Raw genomic sequence first — 23,658 nt, forward strand, 5'->3', positions numbered from 1 at the left:
TAAAATGAATTTGGGAGTACTCCATCTTTTTCTATGTTCTGGAATAGCTTGAGTAGCATAGGTGTCAACTCTTCTCTGAATATTTGATAGAATTCTCCAGTGAAGCCATCAGGGCCAGGACTTTTCTTTGTGGGAAGTTTTTTTATGACCTGCTCAATTTCTTCCCTTGCTATGGGTGTGTTCAAGTTTTCTATTTCTGAGTGGGATAGTTCAGGTAGGTCTTGTGAGTCTAGAAACTTGTCCGTCTCTTCTAGGTTCTCAAGTCTATTAGTGTACAATTTTTCATAATATTCTGTCAGTATCTTTTTAATTTCAGTTTCTGTTGTGATGACACCATTTTCATTCACAATTCTTGTGATTGGATCTTGTCTTTGTTTTCTTTTGTTAGGTCTGCCAATGGTTTATCAATTTTATTAATCTCTTCGAAGAACCAGCTCTTCGTTTTGTTGATTTTCTCTGTTTTTTTTTTTATTATTATTATTTTCTGTTTCATTTATTTCTGCTCTGATCTTTATTATTTCCTTGCTTCTAGATAATGTAGGATTCTTTTGTTGTTCTATTTCTAGTTGTTGGAGTTGATGAGTTTGAGTGTTGATTTTGTTTCTTTCCTCTTTTTTGATGTATGTATTTATTGCTATAAATTGTCCTCTGAGTACTGCTTTTGCTGTGTCCCATAGGTTTTGGTAGGATGTATCTTCATTCTCATTAGTTTCTAGGAATTTTTTTTATTTCAGATTTTATCTGTTCTGTTACCCAGTATTTCTTGAGCAGTGAGTTATTCAACTTCCATATGTTTGATGCTTTTTCCTTGCTCTTCCTATTATTAATTTCTAGTTTTATAGCACTGTGGTCCTAGAAGATGCTTTGCAGTATTTCAATGCTTTTGAATTTATTGAGACCTGTTTTACGTCCTAGCATATGGTCTATTCTGGAGAAGGATCCATGTGCACTGGAAAAGAATGTGAATTATGTTTTTGTTGGGTGAAATGCTCTGAATATGTCTATGAGGTTGAGTTGGTTGATTGCATTGTTGAGTTCTTCTGTATCCTTGCTGAGTTTTTTTTCCAGTTGACCTGTCCCTCTTTGAAAGTGGCATGTTAAAGTCTCCCACTACTATTGTAGAGTTGTCTATCATCCCTTTTAATTCAGTTAATATTTGCTTCACATATTTTGGAGCACTTTCATTGGGTGCATAAATATTTATTATTGTAATGTCTTCTTTGCCAATTGATCTTTTCAGCATCATATAATGTCCCTTCTTATCTCTCATGATGTCTTTCACCTTAATGCCTATTTTATCAGAGATCAATATTCCTACTTCTGCCTTATTTTGGTTTCCATTGGCTTGGTATATTCTTTCCACCCCTTAACTCTTAACTTGTTTTTATCTATGTGTCTAAGGTGGGTCTCTTGTAGGCAGCGTATCGGTGGGTCTTCTTTTCTTATCCAGTCTGTCACTCTCTTTCTCTTAGGTGCATTTAATCCATTCACATTGAGTATAATTAGTGATAAGTATGAATTGATTGCTGTCATTCTAGTGTTTTTGTTTTGTTTTGTTTTTTGTCATGATGTTGGTGATTCTATGGTCCATATATTTTTCTGTGCTGAGTTTGGTTTGTTGGCTAATGCTTTTTCCCTTTTCTTCTTTATAGTTGATTTGTTTTGTCTTGGTTATATGGTTTAATATTTTGAAAAGGTGAAACTGGTGTATTAATTTTAGTTATTAATTCAGGTACGCTGGGTCACTCTGCAGTTTTCTTTGCGTTAGTGGAGTCACTGTGAGGAATATGGATAAGAGTCTCTGTTTGTTGTAAAGAGAGTTTAGAGTTCAAACCGGGAGTTTTTATGCTGGCTGAATGTGGTTTCTTCTACTGGGTGAGTGAGAAAGTAGGAGTGGATAAAGGAAAGCTTGCTGTTGCTAGGGATGGTTTCTAGGGCTTTGAGCAGGCTGCTACAGATGGTGTCTACTGTTACTTACAAGCCCATGGCACAATTTCAGAAAAGATTCCAGTTGTTAGGGGGTCGTCACTCTCCGTCAGGCTTAGACACACACAAAATACCTCCACGCCTGAGGCCCCTCAGCACCAAAAAACCCACCCAGGGCAACTTCCCAACTCCTTGATCTGCTGCACGCCGCCTGCCTGCAGCACCGGCTCAACCCGCCCAAACCACGATCAGCTTGGGAGTTTGTCTATGAGACCACCCACCTGTGGCGCTAAAGATGTGCTGTTTCAACTGCGCTGGAGTTGGGACAGTGACTATTAGAAATCTATAGTCCCAATATTAGTGATAAAGTCACATGCAGACCTCTCAGTGCCACTAAGCTGACCCAAACCTTTTCAGTGACCTACTGAGGAGGGAGTAAGCCAACCCTCCTGGAGCACCAATGGGCTCTCTGCTTGGGATTCAGTGGTGCTGGATGTACCCGTTTGCACCTAGCCAACCCAAGTTACCACTAAAATCAGGTGCGGAAGGTTGATCCTTGTGGTGATTGCTGGTATGCTGGTTCGCTGGTATGCTGATAGGGGGTGTCTTCTGCCTTGATCCTGGGGGTCTTGGGTGGCCGTTCTCGCCTGCCAGTTGGTCCCCCAGGGAAGTCTCTAATGGCCTTTCTCAGCTGCCTGTCCGTGTTCCACACAGTAGATCCTCTTTGGTTTTTTCTCCTGTAACTTTCCTCTAATTCTTTTCCTCTTAGTTTGGTGCACTCTGACTCAGTGAGCTGTTCAGAGCACCAAAATCCCTAATTCAAACTGTTGTACCTAGTTTTTCAAGCACTAAGTTGCTAGAGGGAAATAGCGTGGTGATTACTGACGAGACTCCATTTTGTACTCCAATAACCAACCCATCTTGATTGCATGTTTGGTCAATTGCAGACTGCAGAAGTTGGTAAAAATCTTCAATTTTCTCATCTTTGGCTTTGGAGTTTGCTGTGTAAATTTGAATAATAGTAGTATTAACTGTTCTTCCTTGGAGGCATACGGATATTATCCTATCAGTGACCACACTGTACTTCAGGATAGATCTTGAAACATTCTTTGTGACAATGAATGCCATGCCATTCCTCTTCAATTTGTCATTCCCGTCACAGTACATCATATGGTTGTCTGATTCAAAATGGTCAAAATCAGTCCATTTCAGCTCACTAATACCTAGGATACTGATCTTTATGCATTCCATTTCATTTTTGACAACATCCAATTTTCCTAGATTCATACTTCATACATTCTATGTTCTGATTATTAATGAATGTTTGCAGCTGTTTCTTCCCACTTTGAGTCCTGCCACATCAGTAAATGGAGGTCACTAGGCCCTGCATTATCTGGCCCCCACCTAGACCTTTAGCCAGACTTCCCTCATACACATTTTCCACATGTACAAGAGAAACATTTTATAATTGCACCTTTAAATATGCTGTTCTCTGTTTAGCATGCCTTTCCTCTATTTCTCACCTAGCACACTCTTATCACACTTCAAAATTTAACTCTCTGTGAGGATTTCCCTAATTATGCTGTCATTACCAAAAAATGCATTGAGCACCTATCATACAACATGAAACTTCTCAGTTTCATGCACCTTCATTTATATTCTTTTACTACTTTGTCCATACTACTATTATTATACTTATCACATTGTACTGCAGTCATCCATTGACATGTCCCCCTTCTCAGCTCAATCATGAGATCTTAGAAAGCATGGACACTGTCTGAGTCTTATTCAAATTCCTAATATGTTTGCTGGGAATGTGTTCATGTGTTGAATGCCCTGTGGTGAGTGGGAATCAGACAAAAAAGATCTCTAAGATCCCTTTCAATTCTAATAATCTATGACTCTAGTCACAGATGCATTTCTCAAGCTGTGATTAGCTAAAAATTTAGACCAGAATCACCTAGAACACTTAAAATATTTAGATTCTTGGGTATCACTCCAAGCTTGCTAAACCAGAAATTGATCATTTCTCCTCTAGCTTCTTATTTTCTTATGAGGGAGGAAGCTACCCAAGTGCCTTGAAATCACTGATACTCAAAAACTGTGAAGTAGGATTTTAATAATAATTATAATTATACCCATTTTAAAGGTAAAGAAACCAAGGCACAACAAGATTAAGTAACTTGCCCAAAATCACAAAGCTACTAAGTTAAAGAGCTACGATTTGAACTCAGTCAGTCTGACTTCAAGGCCCATCCTCTTAATGAGTATACTATACTGCTTCATTAGTGACATGTTTAATAACTTAAGGCCTCCTATCTTTAAAAAAAAAAAAAAAAAAACATGAAATTTCTTCCATAACTTGGTAGAAGGAGAAGGAAAACAAGAAAGGGGATCCAATCTTTCTTATCTTTTCTTCTCATTTACATAATATCTCACCAAGAAGAATAAAACAAATCAGTTTCTCTCCAGCATTTGACTAGAGCTAAAACATAATAAATAAGGCAAGAATTTAAATTTTTAGCATCAGTGTCCAAAACAAGTATCTATACATTTACCTCATTGGCCCATAGTTCAGGATTATAAATGCCAGCACTACCATCACACAGACAGCTCTTCGCTTTGGATTGGGGACTTTAAGCCTTTGGTTCTAAAAGAAATGACCATACAAAATACAATTACACATTAATCTCACAAAAAGTAACATCTAAGATAAGAATTTTCCCTCTTTCCTAGTTATACAAATACTTTGTCTTATTTAAAAATACAACTCAAATGTGAGGAAACAGTACTTTTCAAAAAACTAGAGCAGAGCCATCCAAGTTCCCTTTTTGAGCCAAGAGAATAGAGAGAAGCAGAAGAGACAAGACTGTAGTCATTGTGTTGCAGTCTCCTCTTTACTCAAAAGAAAAGAATTAAACAATTTTATATTTTTATCAATCTTTTAGAGAATTTTGAAACATTTCGGTAGTTTGTCTCCCTGTCTTTTACATGCTTGTTTTTCAAAAACATGCTAGAGAACTCACACATGTTCAGTGCCAAGATAGGAAAAGATAGGAAGACAGTAAGATACCACACTCACTAGGCATCTATTTGGTTCAGGACAGCATTGTAATGGGAAATCCTGAAAGCAGGAGATATCATGAACAGAAATGAGAGTAACCTTCTAGAGATCAGCATGCCTTTTCTATACAGAGTGTAAGTAACATACTGTCTGTGGTCAAGAGGACAGGAAAAAAGAGAAAAACACGTTTATTTTATACTGTGTTCTTTTTTAAAGGGGCAGACCTGGTGGGACTATCTAGGAGCCTCGCTATGATTCATTTAGTCAGAAAAGAGGGTACTAAGGTAATGACTGGGGAAAAATCCAGGAAAACAAGACAACTTCTGTATGTAGAGTGGGAGGTACAATTCAAAAGGTCCTTTACCAAATGCTTTATGCTCACTGTAAATGTTTCAGAACTTACTGTACCTTGTTTTTCCTACCATTATTATTTTGCACAATATAAACTAAAATGTTAACATTTCTCAACTAATTGATCAGGAAAAAGAATACTATCACCCTTCTCCTCCTAGTTCTATCACTAGCACCCACCTCTGAGACAACTTCATCCAGCTGCCGCTTCAGCGATCCATTCTCTTTCTTCAGTTTCTCATTCTCTGAAAGGGCTGCCTTAAGCTTTGCCTCCAATCCTAGCATATATTCTTTCTTCTTCTTGCGGGACTGGCAAGCTGACTCTCGATTTTTAATCATACGTTGCTGTCTCCTTAGCACAGCAATCTAGAGAAGGTTTCAGTGATTCTGGTTAGATCAGAAGATACTGATTTTTACAATTATTTTTAAAGAACTAATGTTCAAAATATAGGCTACCAGTTATATTAAACCAAGTTTTAAAAATACCACTCCAAACAAATGAAAATCAAGTGATTAAATAAGGTTTTCTACATCTGTCAGTTTGTCATACTATAGAGGACTATGTGTTGCTATGATGCTGGAAGCCATGGTACCAGTAGCTCAAATACCAGCAGAGTCACTCATGGTGGACAGGTTTCAGTGGAGCCTCCAGACTAAGAAAGACTTGACAATTTATATCTGAAAATTAGCCAGTGAAAACCTTATGGATCACAACAGAGCACTGTCTGAGTCACTTGCTTTGGATATATCACCAGGAGGGATCAATCACTAGAGAAGGACATAATGCTTGGTAAAGCAGAGGGTCAGCAAGGGTGAGACACACTCGCAGGGAAATGGATTGTTACAATAGGCACCACAATGAAGAACACACGAGAAACCATGAGGAACAATGCAGGACCAGGCAACATTTCATTTTGTCTTACATACGTCACCACGAGTAGGAGCTGACTCAACAGCAACTATTTCTCTTTAAAACCTAAAAGTTAAATGATTTCTTCTGGTGTTTTCTAAGGCTTATTTATTCACCTCCCAACTTTCTCTTTAAAAATTCTCTTAGAACATGCCTTTATGAATGTATGTATATATACGTATACTCTAATCTGTATCTCTGGTCCTGAATTAATGGACTGTGTTTCAGAAGCATATCTCCAATTACTTTTAAGGTCACTTCTACTAATGAAGTCACTGTCATTTCAAATTCATTATCTCCTTCTATCTAGATTTTTGGATGTATTCATTTCTATCAGTGGCTCCTATCTCCCAGAATATAAAGAAATGAGTGACCATCAGCTGTTACTTCTCTTTTATTATCTATATTCACTCCCTCCCTCATTTCCTCAAAAAAATATGCATTGAGTATATATGGTAATGAACAAGTTTCTTACAGTAAAAATGTGCTTCAAGTATCCTTTCCTCTCTCTTCCCACTGCCACCCTCCTAATAGAAGCACGCATTAATTCGTCCCTTGACTACCACAACAGCCTCCTAACTAGTTTAACTGTCTTCAATCTCTTCCTATCTATCATTTCTAAGGTAACTTCTCCCTCTAAAAAGAGAACAAAAATATTTTGTACCATGGTATCCCATTGCAAAAACTAGTCATTAATAGAACAGAAAAGGACCACATTATTATCTCAGCTGATTCAGAAAAGGCAATTGACAAAATTCAATACCCTTTCACGATTAAAAAAAAAAACATGTAGCAAATTAGGAATAAAGGAGAAATTCCTCAATAAAACTAAAAGTATTTATGAAAAATCCACAGATAACATAATACTCAATATAAAAGACTGAAAGCTTTCCTCCTGAGATCTGGAATATGACAAAAATGAATGAGTGTTATTATAACACTTTGTAATAAATAACACTTTCATAACTGTAATTAAACACTGAATTGAAAGTTTCAGCCAGAGCAATGAGGAAAGAAAAAATATAAAATCCATCCAAATCAGAAAGGAAGAAGTAAAGTTAACTCCATTAGTAGATGACATGATCCCATATATATATTAAACCATGAAGAATCCACAATAAACTACTAGAGCTAATAAATGAATTTAGTAAGGTGGCAAGGTATAAGACCAACACACAAAAATCATATTTTTTGATTTTCGCTATATTCATATTTTATATAAATCTCTATATTTCTATATACCAGCAATGAACAACCTGAAAAGGAAATTAAGAAAATAATTCCATTTACATAGCATCTAAAAGAATAAATATCTAGGACATTTAACCAGGGGGGTGAATGATTTACAAATTGGTAACTATAAAACAATGTTGAAAGAAATTAAAGACCTATTTAAATAAATGAAAAATATCTTGTGTTCATGGATTGGAAGACTTAATATTGTTAAGATGTTAACATTACCCAATGTGATACAAACTCATCACAATCCTATCAAAATTTCTTCAGTCCTTCTTGCAGAACTGGAAAAGCCAATCCTGAAATTTATATGGAATTGGAAGGGGCCCCAGATAGCAAACATAATCTTGAAAAAAAGCCTCCTACTTCCTAATCTCCAAACATATTATAGAGCTACATTAATCTATGATAATCATATCAGTATAGTGGAATATAATCATATTAGTATAATGGAATAACATTGGGAATCCAGAAATGAACCCATATATCTATGGCCAGTGATTTTTGACAACCACGTCAAGTTTATTTAATGGGGAAAGAATAGTCTTTCTAATAAATAGTACTGGGATGACTGAATCTTCACATGCAAAAGAATAAAGATGGAACTATAGCTTATATCATACATAAAAATTAACTCAAAATGGATCAATAACTTAAATATAATAACCAAAACCATAAAACTCATAGAAGAAAATACAGAGGTAAAGCTTTAGGGCCTAGTTTTTGACAATGAGTTTTTAGAAATAACACTAAAAGCATGAACAACAAAAGACAAAACAGATAAACTGGAATATATCAAAATTAAAAACTTTGTGCATCTAAGATCATTATCAAGAAAGTGAAGAGACAACCTACAGAATGGGAGAAAATATTTGACAACTATATATCTGATTAGGGTATTATATCCAAAATTTATAAAGAATTTTTACAACTCAACAACAAAAAGACAAACAACCCGATTAAAAAATGGGTAAAGAACCTGAATAGACATTTCTTCAAGGAAGATATATAAATAGCCAATAAGCACATGAAAAGATGCTTAATAACAGTGATCACTGTTGTTGTTGTTATGTGCTGTCAAGTCGGCCCCGACTCATAATGACCCCTCCTTGGGTTTCCAAGGCGGTATCACTATGGAAGTAGATTGCCCAACCTTCCTTCCAAGGAGTGGCTGGTGCGTTTGAACTCCCAACTCTCTGGTTAGCAATCAAGTGCCTTAGGCACTATGCTACCAGAGCTCCTACAGTAGAGAAATACAAATTAATACCACAATAAAATACAGGTATCCCTCACTTTGTAAAAGTTCACTTCACCATTTAAGGCTATTCAGTGATCTATACACGTCTAACTCATTTATTTCTTTATACTGTAAATTCCCATTAGGAATAACTTCTCTTCCACTAATCCCATTCAAGGGGTATTCCAAAGTCCGATTATTCTAACCCACTCTGATATATCTGAACACTCTAAAGGTTTCAATTATTTCAAAAATTGTCTCAAGAAACTCTTTGTTTCCACCTAGATATTATACCTTGCAAGCCAAAACAATGTCTAATACTAATTTTAATATCCATAATATCTACCATAACCAAAACTTACTGAGTAAAAATATTTTTGCAATGATTTCTAAAAAGCACCCAAATAGTAATATTAACTTAATTAGCATTAAGTACACAGATGGTTGAATTACTGACTTCTATGTTTTGTGAGGAGCTCTGGTAGCATAGTGCCTAAGGCACTTGACTGCTAACCAGAAGGCTGGCAGTTCAAAACCCACCAGTCAGTCCTCAGAAGGAAGGTTGGGCAATCTACTTCCATAGTGATATCACCTCAGAAACCCAAGGAGGGGTTGCTATGAGCTGGGTCCGACTCGACAACACATACCAACAACAATATGCTTTGTGGAGTCCAAGGGTGATACAAGGAGTTAATATGCTCAGATGTTAACCTAAAGGTCTGAGGTTCGAGTCTACCCAGAGGCACCTCAATAAATGGCCTAGTGATCTCCTTCTGAAAAATCAGTCACTGAAAACTCTATAGAGCAAAGTTCTACCATGACACACATGAGGTTGCCATGAGTTGAAATTAAGTTGATGGCAACAGGTTATATGTTTTGTAGTGGACTTTAAAAAAATAAATATTCTACTGTGAGGTATTCAATACTTAACTCTTAAAGAGACCAGGAAATAAAGTTCAATAATTTAATATCAATTTTTTTTAATAACAACATCCATTCCAACTATATTTCCTAGAAACAGAGGTATGTCAAAGCCCACCAAGAGATCCCCCAGCCCAAATACTGTCAACAACCTTTCAATCAGAACCCACACGGAAAAAAAATTACATGATACGTCAAATAAAGGCATTGGTTTCTGTTTTGTTTTGGGGTTTTTTTAACCTTTTTTTAAAATGAAACGTTACAGAATCCTGATCTTTTATAACTATCACCTATAAAATTTCCCCATAGAATATCTGTCATACTCTTCATCGATGCTAAATACACACACACACACACACAAGAGCAGTGTGACAAGCCATGCTGCACTATTCACCAAGTTCAAATTTTTCTCTGGACAAAGCCATTTCATTCAATCTACTGTCATTTTAGTGATCTTCATTGTTATGGAGAATGCCAGTGTCCATAATTAATATTTAATACTAGAGTGCTGAAGTACACAGAACACTGAACAAGCACATAACAGAGAAAGTTCCCAGATGGTAGAGTTTATATGAAAAGTTGGATAAAAGCTAACTTTACTTTAAAGGCTGATTACTCTGTGGAATTTGGGGAGGCTTACAAATGGCATACTAATAAATTCAAAGAAGGATTAGGCATTTCTATAAACAATAAATGCACCTGCATATTGCATAGCATTAAAGTTTCAAAGGCTTTCCATGCACACGCCTTCTATTAAAAATATGAAAACTACCTGTGAATAAATATTCATTTCTCCCCATAGAAAAATAGTTCTAAAAATTAAGTAAACATTTAATACTACTGCGGTGTAGTAAATTACTTAGTGTGGCTTTTCTACCCATAAGTCTTTGTCAACTCCAAGGTGGGAATTGCTATTAGCAACTGAGGAGATCCTGATTTTAAAGTCGCCCACCTGGGTTATTTCTGTTGGGCATGGCACAATACAATGTTCTGGGAGGTTCCCACTCTCTCTCACGTGCTTAGAGTTCTGATGCTGTGATTGGCTAGTTTGACCACCCTTCCGGTCTCAAAAGGAGGCCTCCTGGAGGCAGAACTCTCTCTCTGACTGCTGGTTGAGGAAGACGTGCTGCCGAAAGAGACATGCACCCCTGAAAGAGACACGTGATGCTGGGAAAGAGACACAAGAGACACACATCACTGAGTGAGACACCGAGGGACCAGCACTGCTGGGAAAGAGACTGTGAGAGACTTTTGGCTGAGGGACGGTGGGCTGGGAGAGAGACTGAGCGTTCTTCCTGAACTTGAGTTGTAGCCTGGTGCTTCCCTAATAAACCCCATAATCTGTGAGTTCTGTGTGGCCACTGCAGTGAATTATCGAACCCAGGAGAGAGGTGGTGGGTGCTTTGGGAGGAACGGTTGGTGAAAGGGCTGGAGGGAGGCAGCATGTCTGTCCTTGCAGTAATAGGCCTTGGGTTACTGCTGGTAATCCTGTCTTCCTCTTGTGGGATTAGAGGAGGTCAGAATATGTGGCCTCCTCGCCATTTTAGCAACTACCAATTAATACAGAGAATAAAAACAGTAAAAATAAATGAAACCCACAGGCATCACGAGAGTTCCAATGTTATGTATTAGTAAGCTATTTTCAGCTATATGAATATGCAATATTTAAATTATTATGTACTTCTAAGGACCTCTGGTGGTGTTGTTGTTGTTGTTATGTGCCGTCGAGTCAGCCCTGACTCATAGCGACCCCTCCTTGGGTTTCCGAGGCAGTATCACTACGGAAGTAGGATTGCCCAACCTTCCTTCCGAGGAGTGGCTGGTGGGTTTGAACCGCCAGCCTTCTGGTTAGCAGTCAAGTGCCTTAGCCACTATGCTACCAGAGCTCCCAGGACCTCTGGTGGTACAGTGGTTAAAGTATCCAACTGTTAACCAAAAGGTTGGTAGTTCGAACCCACCATCTGCTCCACAGGAGAAAGATGAGACAGTCTGCTTCTTTAAAGATTTACAGCCCTGGAAATCCTATAAGGCAGTTCTACTCTGTCCTAGAGGGTCACGATAAGTCAGAATCAACTCGATGACTGTAAGTTTGGTTAGGGTTTAGGCAAGGAAAATTGTGATTTTCAAACTACACACACATAATTGTGCTGTTTCGTATCTTTTTGTAGGGGAGTGCTATTTTCTTTTCCAAAGAAAAGGACTGCATCATAATTACATTTTGTAAACTGATTTTGCACATATAGTGCATCTTGGTCATCTTTAACAAGCAACAAGAATGGCAGCATAGTATTTCAATTATCTTGATGTTCTATAATATATTTAATTAATCTCTTCTTGTTAGAATTATTATATTTTCAAAATTCTTTAATATATGCCTCATCATTTGATCTATTGTTAGAAAGTAGCAGAACCAAGGCTACTTCTTAGGTCATTTGACTCTATACCCAGTGGTACTTCAACAGCTCCACACTGCCTTTAAATAGCAAATATGAAGTCCTGCATCACAGCACAGTACTCTAACCTCTGTGAATTGTGTGGATATTTTATGTGACTATTTGAAAACAAACACTTGGTGGAATTGCTTGTATCTGGAAGCTTAATCTGTTAGCAATCTGAAAACATAAAATCAGAACTCTGGCCCATTAGTCAATTGACACATCTCCCCCGTGGGCATATAGCATGATTTAACATAGACAGAAATGAGTGCGTAGCTGGCCAGTGCCTACTGCTGGTCATCCTGCCTTCAGACAACTCTCCCAGCAACCACTGTGCCTTGGAAAAAGAAAATATTCTCCCTTTTTAGTGCCACTACACTATAAAATGTGGTGTTTCGTTAGTAAGCAAATGTTTATTTGACTACAAGAAAGACTTATGTAAAAGGAGATTTTTCACAAATTGACCAGTTCTTTTTGAAGGTTGGATCAATTTAAGAGTCAAACTTCCAAGTCTGTTCCCATTTTGTTTTTAAGTTTAAAAGTCTTATCAATTGATAAACACTGTAAGATATTATATTCTCCTTTTACAAACAAATTAGACTACTTAGACCTTTAAATCTGTGATGTTGCTAAGAGATGAGCTTCCAAGTCCTGAGTGGCTATAAATTAAAGTAATATTAAAATTGGACTATTTTTATGCTAAGAAGTTCTGGTGGTGCAATAAGTGCTCGGCTGCTAACTGAAAGGTTGGAGGTTCAAGCCCAGTAAAGATTACTCGTTACCATACAGTCAATTCTGACTCATAGCAACCCTGTAAGACAGAATAGAACAGCCCCATAGAGTTTCTAAGGCTGAGACTCGGCACCTAATAACAACCATCATTACAGAACTAGACTACCACATCTTTCTCCTGCAGAGCAGTTTGTGGGTTCAAACCACTCATGTTTTCCTGAGTAACTGAGCACTCAACCACTGTACAACTAGGGCTCCTTCTGTAAAGATTTCACCCTATGAAACCCTGTGGGGCATTTCTATTATGTCTTATAAGGTCACTACTAGTCTGAATCACTCAACAGCAAATGACAACACTTTATGCTAAGAAATACATTCCAATGTCTCACAAAAACTCAAGTCACATCAAATATCAATAACTTATGGGTGAATCACTGGTTTATTGTACAACCTTCTATCAGATCTAATTCTCAGTTTGTGGAATCTTTCCCTCTAAAATAGTAGATAAAACAGGAACTGCCATTGATTAACCGCTTCTTCACATCCAACAAAAAAAAAAAAAAAATTCCAATTAAATTAAAAAATAAACTTCAAGTCTACTTAAAATTGATTGAAAGTCAAAGAAGTAAATTTCCTTGCACATTTCTTCTATTACATAACATATTATTGCATAACATACTAAACATATTTATATTCTAAAAAATGTCTACAGCTGATCTAATATGATCAGCAAAATTCAACTTGTGGCAACCCTATTTAAACACTCAAGTAAACTAAATATTTTAATTTTATTTCTCTTAAGAATCTTAAGTACACTCACTCCTTTTTCTCTTAAATTGTGTGAAGCAGAAAAAGGAGGAATTCAGATTTATTCTGCCTCTTCTGTTCTCTATTTCCTGATACGGAAAAAAAAAAAAAAAAACCTCATTGCCATTGAGTTGATTCAACTCATAGCAGCTCCTCCTTGGGTTTCCAAGGCGCTATCTCTACAGAAGTAGATGGCCCAATCTTCCTTCCAAGGAGTGGCTGTGGGTTTGAATTGCCAGCCTTCTGGTTAGTAGTCAAATGCCTCAGGCACTATACCAGACAGACAAAATTTTATTTTACTCTGCTTTGTGTGTGTGTGTGTGGCATAACAAGTTCCTACTCACCAAATACTAAATAAAGAAGCTTTTTTGCTGATAAGTAACCTGAATCATTTACTCGCAGTCAAGAAAATAATCTTCATCGTGAAAATTCTTTTTCTTTTTGAAAAAGGATGATTTTATGACATACAGTATGACTTCTAAAGCGAGAAAGGATAACAGACAAAGTGTCTTCTAGATTGTATGTCCATGCTGCCCAATCCAATCTCATCTACTGAATGAAGAGAAAAAAATGGCCAATAGGGAAGCAAAGGCAGGAGTAGCCACTAAATGCCCTTACCACTGTGGGCATAGCATCTTAAAGTATGGAGGAACCTTAGTCCATTCTTTTCCTGTAGTGGAATTCCAATCACATGGAAATTAGTCTTCTTCATGTGTTCCAAACAAATATTAAGCTCTCTTCATTTTCTTCTTTTTTTTATGATTGCTTGTACACAAGTGTCTTCAAAGTATCCTCAGAGAAATTTCCTGTGCCTTCAATTAATAACTCCTCTGCTCCACCTGTCCCTAGAAATACTTTGACTAGTTGTATAAAATAGTCATATAAGTCTGAAAGGATAATACAACACCAGGAGTCATGTGACTTTTCTTCTTCCAGCACTGTAATGAACTAACAGGAAGATCTTAGAAAAATCATTTCTCCTCCACAGGTTTATTTATACCTCAGAAAGAAAGAGGGAGTTAGGTCAGAAAAGACATTTCATCAAAGAGGACATTCAAATGGACACCAAACATATGAAAAGATGCTTAGCGTCACCAGCCATCAAAGAGATGCAAATCAAAACCACAATAAGATATCATTATTCCCAGTAAGATGGCTAAGATTTTAAAAAATAATATTAACAAATGTTGGAGAGGATGTGGGGAAACTGGAACCCTTATCAATTGCGGGTGCAAACGCAAAATGGTATAGCTGCTGTGGAAAACAGTGTGGTGGGTCTTCACAAAACTAAAAATAGACCCAGCAATACCACTGCTTAGGTATGTACCCAAAAGACTTCAAGCTAATGACCCAAAAAAAGACTTGTACACCAATGTTCACTGCAACACTATTCACAATAGCCAAGATGTGGAAACAATCTAAATGCCCATGAACAAAAGAATGAATAAATAAAACGTAGTACGTATATAAAATGGACTATTACTCAGCTGGTAGGAGAAATGAAGTCTTGATACATCCTACAGTATGGATAGAAATTGAAGACATTATGCTGAGTAAAATCACAAAAGGACAAATACAGCATGACTTCATTTATATAAAAAGGGAAAGGCAAATGTAAAAAAAAAAAACTTAAGTGTGTGTATGTTAGAGGGGGAAGAAGGCACACTGTCTGCACTCTGACCAAGAAATACAAATCTGGAGATTATAGCATCCATTGATAAATTAAAATGCTGCTAAGGCACAGATGGGAGCTCTAGCAGCATAGGGCTTAAGGCACTTGACTGCTAACCAGAAAGCTGGTGGTTCAAACCCTGGTTCAAACCCACCAGCCACTCCTCGGAAGGAAGGTTGGGCAATCTACTTCCATAGTGATACTGCCTCAGAAACCCAAGGAGGGGTCGCTATGAGTCAGGTCTGACTCGACGGCACATAACAACCAACAACAAGGCACAAATATTGAATTGCACAGGTACGAGATTTCATAACACCACAAAAAAACTATTTCCTAGATAGGTGCAATTCTCATGTTTAAAAAAAAAAGTCATTTCAGGTATATGAATATATATATTTTACATCCTTAAAACTGATTTTTTGATTTAAAAAAAAATGTTATTTGGGTTGACAAATATATCAGGTCGAAACAATTTCAAAATGGCTGACAATAAATTTCTGAATCTAACAGAGCTAAGGTAAAAGAGCAATATGGTCACTCCAGAGTAAAAGGCCACTACAAAAAAGGAATCTAAGCCCATGAGAACTTTCTGAAGTACTGCATCCTGCTGAAACCAAAACTCACTCACTGCCATTGAGTCAAATCCAACTCATAGCAACCCCGTTGGCTTTCCATGGCTGCAAATCTTTATGGAAGTAGATTGACCCATTTTCCTTCTGTGGAGTGGCTGGTGGACTTGAACCACTGACCTTCTGGTAAGCAGTCAAATACCTTATCCACTATACCACCAGAGTAAATTAGAGTATGAAGAATTTAGAAAGGTACCATAAGGGTAAACACATTTTTCAAAAATTAAATCTATGACAGTGATTTTTTTTAGAAAGCAAGAAGTAAGTGATATGATTTTTAACAAGGATCACTGCTATGAAGAAAATATAAAACAGGGTGTATGCTTCCTACTGCTGCTGTAACAAATTGCCACAAATGTAGTGGCTTAAAACAAATTTATTATCTTATAGTTCTGAAGGTCATAAGTCTAAAATTAAAGTGTATTCCTTCTGGACCCCTCAGGGAAGAAATCTGTTTCTTTGGTTTTGGTTTTCTTTCAGTTTATAGAAGCCATCTGCATTCCCTGGTTTCTGGCTCCTTCTTCACATCAGTCAAACCTTCTTGTTTCCATTGTTACAGCTCCTGATCCTCTTATCAGGACCCTTGTGATTACATTGGACCTACCTAGATAATCCAACTCATGGCACCTAACAACAACAAGATAATCCAGGATGACTATCTCAAAATCCTTGACTTAATCACATTTGCAAAGTCCTTTCTGTGTCATATAAGGTAACACAGTCACAGGTTCTGAGTATTAGGATGTGGACATCTTCAGTGGGCTATTATACAGCCTGCCATACAGGGTAATATGATAGAATGAGCCAGAGAAAAAGGGGAAGAACACTAGATGAACAGTTGTTGTTGCTGTTGTTGTTGTTATGTGCCGTCAAGATGAGCAGTTAGGAAAGTTAAAAAAAAGTAAAAAAAAGTAATCAAATCTATGAAAGGAAGAAAAGCAATGTAGATCATTTAGCTCAACGAAGAGATAAAAAGTTATTTAGTAAAAGCCTTCAAAAGTATATTTCATGGACAGACCAAAGTAAAGTTGATTTATATAAAACATGAAAAATTTAGGTGAGTTATAAAAATTCTTTTGGAATAAAACTATTAAGTGCCAAATAATGATGATAATAAAAGCTGTTACAACTAAACTGAAATTATTCTTCTGAACACTCATAGAAAGTACAACTTTTCATGTAACTGTGATTTATTAAATACTGTGGTAGTTAAGTTTGTATGTCAACTGGGCTGGGCCTGGTTGAGTGACCGGGCAGCTGGATGTAGTTAATTCCCATGATGAGGCTGATAATCAACTCCATGGCTGAATCTATTAAAGCAGCTGAGTAGCTGCTTTGGGTATGTGGTCTGCTCCCTGTATATGAAAAACAGCTTTGGGAATTGTCTCTAGCTTATGGCACACTTGAACCCTGCATGTAGCTGTTTCGTAATTCAGCAGCCTGCCATGCTCTGGACTTTGGGACTTTCAATGGACTTGAACTAATGGCCTGTCGTGTGGTTTGGTAACATCGGGACTATGCCTTTTTACTTGTCAACCTTTAGCTTGTCAGTCTCAGCAGCCAGCAGCTTTCTGAGTAAAGAAAAGCCTCTAGTTTCAGTGGGCCAGGAACAGGAGGCAGGGCTGAAGACCAAGGTTGAGAGGCTTTCACCCAGCCCCTAGAGCCTGGCATTTTGAACTCAGACTTAAAGCCTCCAAACTCTAAGAGAATAAACTCCTGTTTGTTAAAGCCATCCCATTTGTGGTGTTTCTGTTAGAGCAGCTCTAGGTAACCAGAACAAATACTATCTCTCATTTTGCGCCAGATGACAGTCTAAGGAAGCATTAACACAAGGAAAAACTAGAGAAATCAACTAAACATAGTTATATTGACACACATTTCCATCTCAACTGACTCACTCAGCAGTCACTGGCTAATGGCTAAGCTAATCTGCACTATCATACATGCAGAAGAGGCAGGGAAGCAGCATCTTCTGACCTCCACTAACCACATAAGAGGAAGACAGAATCACCATTAAATAGCCCAAGGCCTATTCCTGCAAGGCCAGACATGCTGCTTTCCTCCAGCCCTTCCACCACCCTTGACAGCAACCATTCCTCCCGCAGCAACCACAACCTCTCTGCTGAGTTCAATAATTTGCTACAGTGGCCATGCAGAACTCACAGATTATAGGGTTTATTAGGGAAGCAAGAGGTTAAAATTCAAGTTCAGGAACATGCTCAGTCTCTCTCAGCCCACTGTCTCTCAGCTGACATTCTCTCTGTCTTTCTCCCAGCAGCGCATGTCTCTCAGTGTCTCTCAAGTGGCAGTCAGAAAGATTCTCTCTGCCTCTTGCAGGACTCCTTTTGAGCCTGACCGAGTGGCCAAACTAACCAATCCCAACATCAGAATTCTACACACCTGAGAGAGAGAACTTCCCAGAAGACTGCTTTGTGCCACTCTCAACAGAACTACCCCAGGTGGATAACTTTAATAATCAGGAGCTACTCAGTTGCTCATGGCAAATTCCACCACAGAGTTCACAAAGATGCTGGTGGCATAGCACCCAAGGCACCTGACTGCTAACCAGAAGGATGGCGGTTCAAACCCACCAGCCACTCCTTGGAAGGAAGGTTGGGCAATCTACTTCTGTAGTGATACCACCTCAGAAACCCAAGGAGGGGTCGCTATGAGTCAGACCCGACTCAGCAGCAAGTTTGGTTTTTTGGGGTTTTTTTTGTATGGCCAGAAAAGCCATATTATGTAATCTGGTACACAGCAACCCCAAAAGTTAATTATAAATTATGTAGCTGTGGTTCCAGATTTATAGGCATAAAGAGAATTTTTTTTCCCCCAGGATGATATGAGCTGACCTACTTTTGACACTCAGATGCACAGGACAAGAACAGCCCTGGGATGTCTCTCCTGAGGTTTTTGGTGTTTATTGTTTCACTCTGTCCTTCCTGAGGATATCTCAAAACATCAAGGAAGCACTTACCACCATAACACAACCTAGATTAAGTAGAAATGCCTCTTTGCATCAAGGAAGCACTTACCACCATAACACAACCTAGATTAAGTAGAAATGCCTCTTTGCCCCTGCTAAAAAAATTCTATATTGCAAGGATTGACCTGATCTAAAATTCTCCACCATGCTCCTCTACCATACTCCTGGAATATCCAGAACAGTTGCTAGAATTCCAATTTGGCTCCAAGACCTGGCACAACCCCAGAAGACCTCCAGGACAGAGGTATCTCTCCTAGAAAGCATGTGGGGCTGAAAGGGCCTGTCTTCCTAGAATAAGTCCCCAGGAAAAGGGAAATTAGAAAAAAATAATAATAATGATAATAATTAAAGTATTTCACTATTCATTAAGATGTAATCGATATCCCTTTAAAATAATTATCTCAAGATGCCAAGCTAAAAGTATGGGGTGATGAAGAATACTAAATTTGCCATAACATAAATCTATCCTAATGCAATACATAAGGGGAGAGGGGACTTTCTGTTCACTTCCATTTTCAAAGCTCTTATAACCACAAATGAAATTTAACTGCCAAACTCTTTATTCAAGATAAAATTTTAGAAGCCCCAAACTGCCATTTAAAGAGAAACTACAAACATTTTAACAAAGCATGCTTTGCAAAGGGTCCCTGGTCGCAGCAAAGCCAAAAGTGGGCAGCACAGAACTAATTTTTTACTAAAATCTATGTAATTTTTCAGATCTCCAAATCCTTCTTGTTGAAATTGTTCTGATGGATTCCTCTAATTTGCAGCCTTAAGAAATACTGTGATTTCAATATGGGGTTGTGTGTGTGTGTGTGTGTGTGTGTGTGTTTGTGAGAGAGAGAGAGAGAGAATTTAGTTACTAAAATGTGTCTATTCATTATTTATCACCTTAGATCTAAGCTAGCCACATAATTTAATTCAGCATGTACTTAGACCTAATGGAGGACCTAGTCTTAAGTGCTACAGATAAAACACGCAACTTAGATGTCTGTAGAAGTTATACTTTATTTTTTAAAAAGAACCTAGACACTCTCTATTTTTCTAAGAGTAACTTTGAACTGCAAACATATTAGACTCATGTTTTTCTTGAGAGACACTCCTCTACGGGTTTCTCATAAGCTGTGCTCCTACACATCTTGCTGGGTATGCGAGGCATGCAGTGCCTTGACCACTCTTTACTCAGGCTATTTCTCAGGGTTGTGTTTGTAGCAAGCAATCATGAGAGATGAGGTAATGTCTCCCTCTGCACGAGGAGGCTTGCTTACTGCTTGTTGTAAAAGTGGTAGATTCCCCGAAGCTCAGTGCTCCTCCACTGCAAAAGAGGAACACCTGTGCATAGCCTCCTTCTGGACTCATTCAGTATCACCTCCAAGGGCCCTGAAGGCAAGGGGAACTGATGCAAAGATGCTGATTACCATGCTGTTTGTTGTGCTATGAGTAATAAGTCCTTTATCTCTGACCACAATCACATGCCTTCTGTCAGCATGCACAAAACAGTAACAGTCTAACTTATTAGCTTGTAAATAGGATAAAATCAAATCTAAGACCCAACAATTTTCTCTCAGTAGTGAGCAGTTTGCTTCCAGGCCATAGTAATCTATTAGTTTACATGTTAGTACATGAAATACCAACAATACTAACTTAACTGTGTAAGTTTCCAAAGGAAAAAATAAATAAAGTTACAATTTGGTATGCCTGGGAATCTCCTTCACACCATTTCTAATGGCTGTGAACGGGATCCCCTTCACCAGGCTGTGAAAGCTGGTAGTGGAAAGGGATTCCACCCCTAGCACCTCGACTCTCAGGATGATTCCAGTGACCCAGAGCAGGGACTCCCAAAGGGTATGGACTGAGATAGATAAATAAATAATTAGTAAGGGGATATAAATTGACAAAGGTTTTGGAAGATGCTCAATGGGATGAAGGGTTGGGAGGAAGAGCTGGGTACTCAGTATAGCCTGTACCCCTTAATCAACCTCCCACCTCAGGTTATTTCTGTTTCTGAATTAGTTCCTGATTCTAACTACTCCTCACTTATCAACTATCTCATTATTCTACATTTCACATTTACAATAGTAAAAAAAAAAAAAAAAAATCTATTCAACTACTTTGCACATTAACAAGGTACAGCCGACACCAAGACACCAAGGTAAGAGAAGAGACCAGGCTGTGATGATTCAGATTATATGTCAACTAGACTGGGCCATGATTCCTAGTGGTTTGGCAGTTATGTAATGATTTAATTTGGCAGCTATGTAATCAGTTGATTTGGCAGTTATGTAATGATGCAGTCATCCTCTATTTTGTGATCTGATAATCTTCCATTTTCCCATAAGGCCAATTTCCACATACTGACCTAGTCTTTGGAACCTAACCAAGTCAATAAGTGAGGAGTGGGTGTATTTTCTTTCCATTATTCTTATCTACTGATTTCCATTAGGGTTTTTGCATCACATTGGCCTATTGTAGAAGATATACAATATAATTTTACCACTTTTGTCCTACCTTATTGGCCCAGTAACCAAAACAGAACAAAACTCCATAATCTTGAGACCAGGGAGGTATCATGTGTTCATGAACCTTATGGGATTATGATGGGTAAGTGGAAATAGTGAATGTAATGTAGATATTAGAAGACTATTTCTTTCCAAGTCATTGCTTTGATGTCTAGTGACATTCAATAATCTTTTTTAAAAAAGATAAGCATGCTTTCTTGTGAAGTCAACTTTGTAGATCCAAGATTGTCATTTACAAAGAAACTGCATAAAAGAATTTTTACACTGAAATGAGACTATGCTCATTTTTTCCACCAGAACCAAAGCTAAAAGCAAACCATATTTCTTGAAAACTTAGGTAAGGTATCTAAGAGTTAAGGCTCAAACAGAATAGATTTACCAGCAAACGGCAGGAAGAGTGAGATTATAATTTGAACCAGGCAAACTGTTTCATAACAGAAAATGTGGCACTTAATGCAGTTTGCAGAATATGGTATGCTAAAAACGCTCCTTATGGCAGTAGCAGGCCTCTAGAGAGTGAAACTAGCCAACCAAAAGAACTGAAAAAGGTAGAAAAAAAGCCATGTCAGCACTGCAAAGCCACAAAAGACTGATCACATTTTTGTTTTGTTTTGTTTCATTTTCTTCCGAATTACAACTTTTTCACCACACTTTAGAAGCACAAAAGCATATGAAAAAATTCCTTTATTTTTGGTCACCTTGAATTAGGATACTAATTCACATTTATCCTAATTTAATAAGACATGAGTCTAACAAATACATACACTGCTGAAGTCAACCAAGTTACCAACACAGGAGACTATGTGAGAAGATCAAAGTCCTCCTCTGCAGCTCCTTCTGGAATACATTTAAGATTTACTTGTGGGTTGCTGAGTAACTTGGCCAGCTGGTAGGACAGACTGATGCTTCTTTACTTGAAATAAACATTTAGTCAAAACCTCTATCAGAAAACTCATACTGAAAAGGTTTGGCTAACTTCCTGGTGTGATGGCCAAGTAAAAATACACAAAAGACCATCACTGTAGGTTGACTAGAAAATTATTCTAATCATCTTTAAGTCTCTTATATTAAACACAAAAGACTTAAATCTTTTATAATACTGCTGATACTAAAATTTGAAAAGTATTAAGAACGCTAGCCAATAAATATTGCTAAAAACAAAAGATAACATTTGTTGGTTCTATACTTTCTCATCTCACACATTCCCTGTTCCTTAATGTTGACTGAGACATCGCCAGCAGACTACTCAACAAATTTACAGAGTGCCCTTAAGAGTACTTAAGAGCAGAAAGACGTGGTCTCTAATACCAAGGAACTAGTAATGGATGTCTGGCTAACAGACCAACATATAATTAACTAAAATATGTTTAGAGTACAAAATTGGTCATATAATTATGACTGCTAATCTTAAGATGTTCATCATTGAGATATTAAGCCTGGAAGAAAAAGGAAAAAAAAAAGATGGCTTCTTCTGGTTTTAAAACACTATGAGAATATCACAATTCATAGGATTGAGAGTTCTAGATAAATTCTCTGGAAGAACCATAACAGTTCTCCTATTTTCCATACCAAAAAAATCAAACTCACTGCTGTCAAGTTGGCTCCGACTTACAGCAATCCATTCTTGGGTTTCTGAGGCAGTATCTCTACAGAAGTAGATTGCCCAACCTTCCTTCTGAGGAGTGGCTAGTGGGTTAGAAATGCCAGCCTTCTGGTTAGCAGTCAAGTGCTTTAGGCACTACGCCACCAGAGCACCTCTATTTTCCATATCACACCTTTATTTCCTAGAAGATGGCTCTCATGTCTCCTTTCAGTCCTCGCTCCTCCAGTTTACTGAATCATTCCAACCCTTCAACGACTCTTCTACCTCTGGCATGGTTACAGACCCCCTTTACCCAATACTAGTATGCTCCTCTGGATGTCTCATGATCTAGATATTATAATTCTATAAATTCTATGCAGACTAACATTATGTTCATTTTTTAGCACCTATGACATATTGTTGACCTATATTTTTAAAAGTTCTAATTAGTCTTTACCTTTTATACACAATTGAAATATTCATTAATTAATATGCTAAAATCCAGGAAGCCAGAGAGAAGAACAATCAGCTGAAGGGATTAGGTGAGGAGAGGAAGCTCAGGCCCGCCCAGAGTAGCAGGCCGGAAGAACAGGAGAAAGGGGATAAAAGTCTTGAACCCAGACAGAAGAGCAATCAGCCGAAGGGATTAGG

The 23,658-nt window shown here is 37.7% G+C and overlaps 1 protein-coding gene across 1 annotated transcript in view; it reads right to left on the reverse strand.

Moving 5' to 3' along the window:
* ATF6 (activating transcription factor 6) overlaps positions 1–23,658 on the reverse strand; it is a 370,257-nt gene that overhangs the window by 296,901 nt on the left and 49,698 nt on the right. The window contains exons 8-9 of the mRNA XM_007937768.2: positions 5,522–5,707; positions 4,485–4,576 (exon numbers count right to left, since the gene is read on the reverse strand). Coding sequence (XP_007935959.1) covers positions 4,485–4,576; positions 5,522–5,707 — 278 coding nt within the window. The remainder of the gene's footprint in view (positions 1–4,484; positions 4,577–5,521; positions 5,708–23,658) is intronic.

Source organism: Orycteropus afer, unplaced genomic scaffold (assembly GCF_000298275.1).
Source record: "Orycteropus afer afer isolate SDZICR_OR568_19922 unplaced genomic scaffold, OryAfe1.0 scaffold00044, whole genome shotgun sequence".
Taxonomy (NCBI): Eukaryota; Metazoa; Chordata; class Mammalia; order Tubulidentata; family Orycteropodidae; genus Orycteropus; species Orycteropus afer.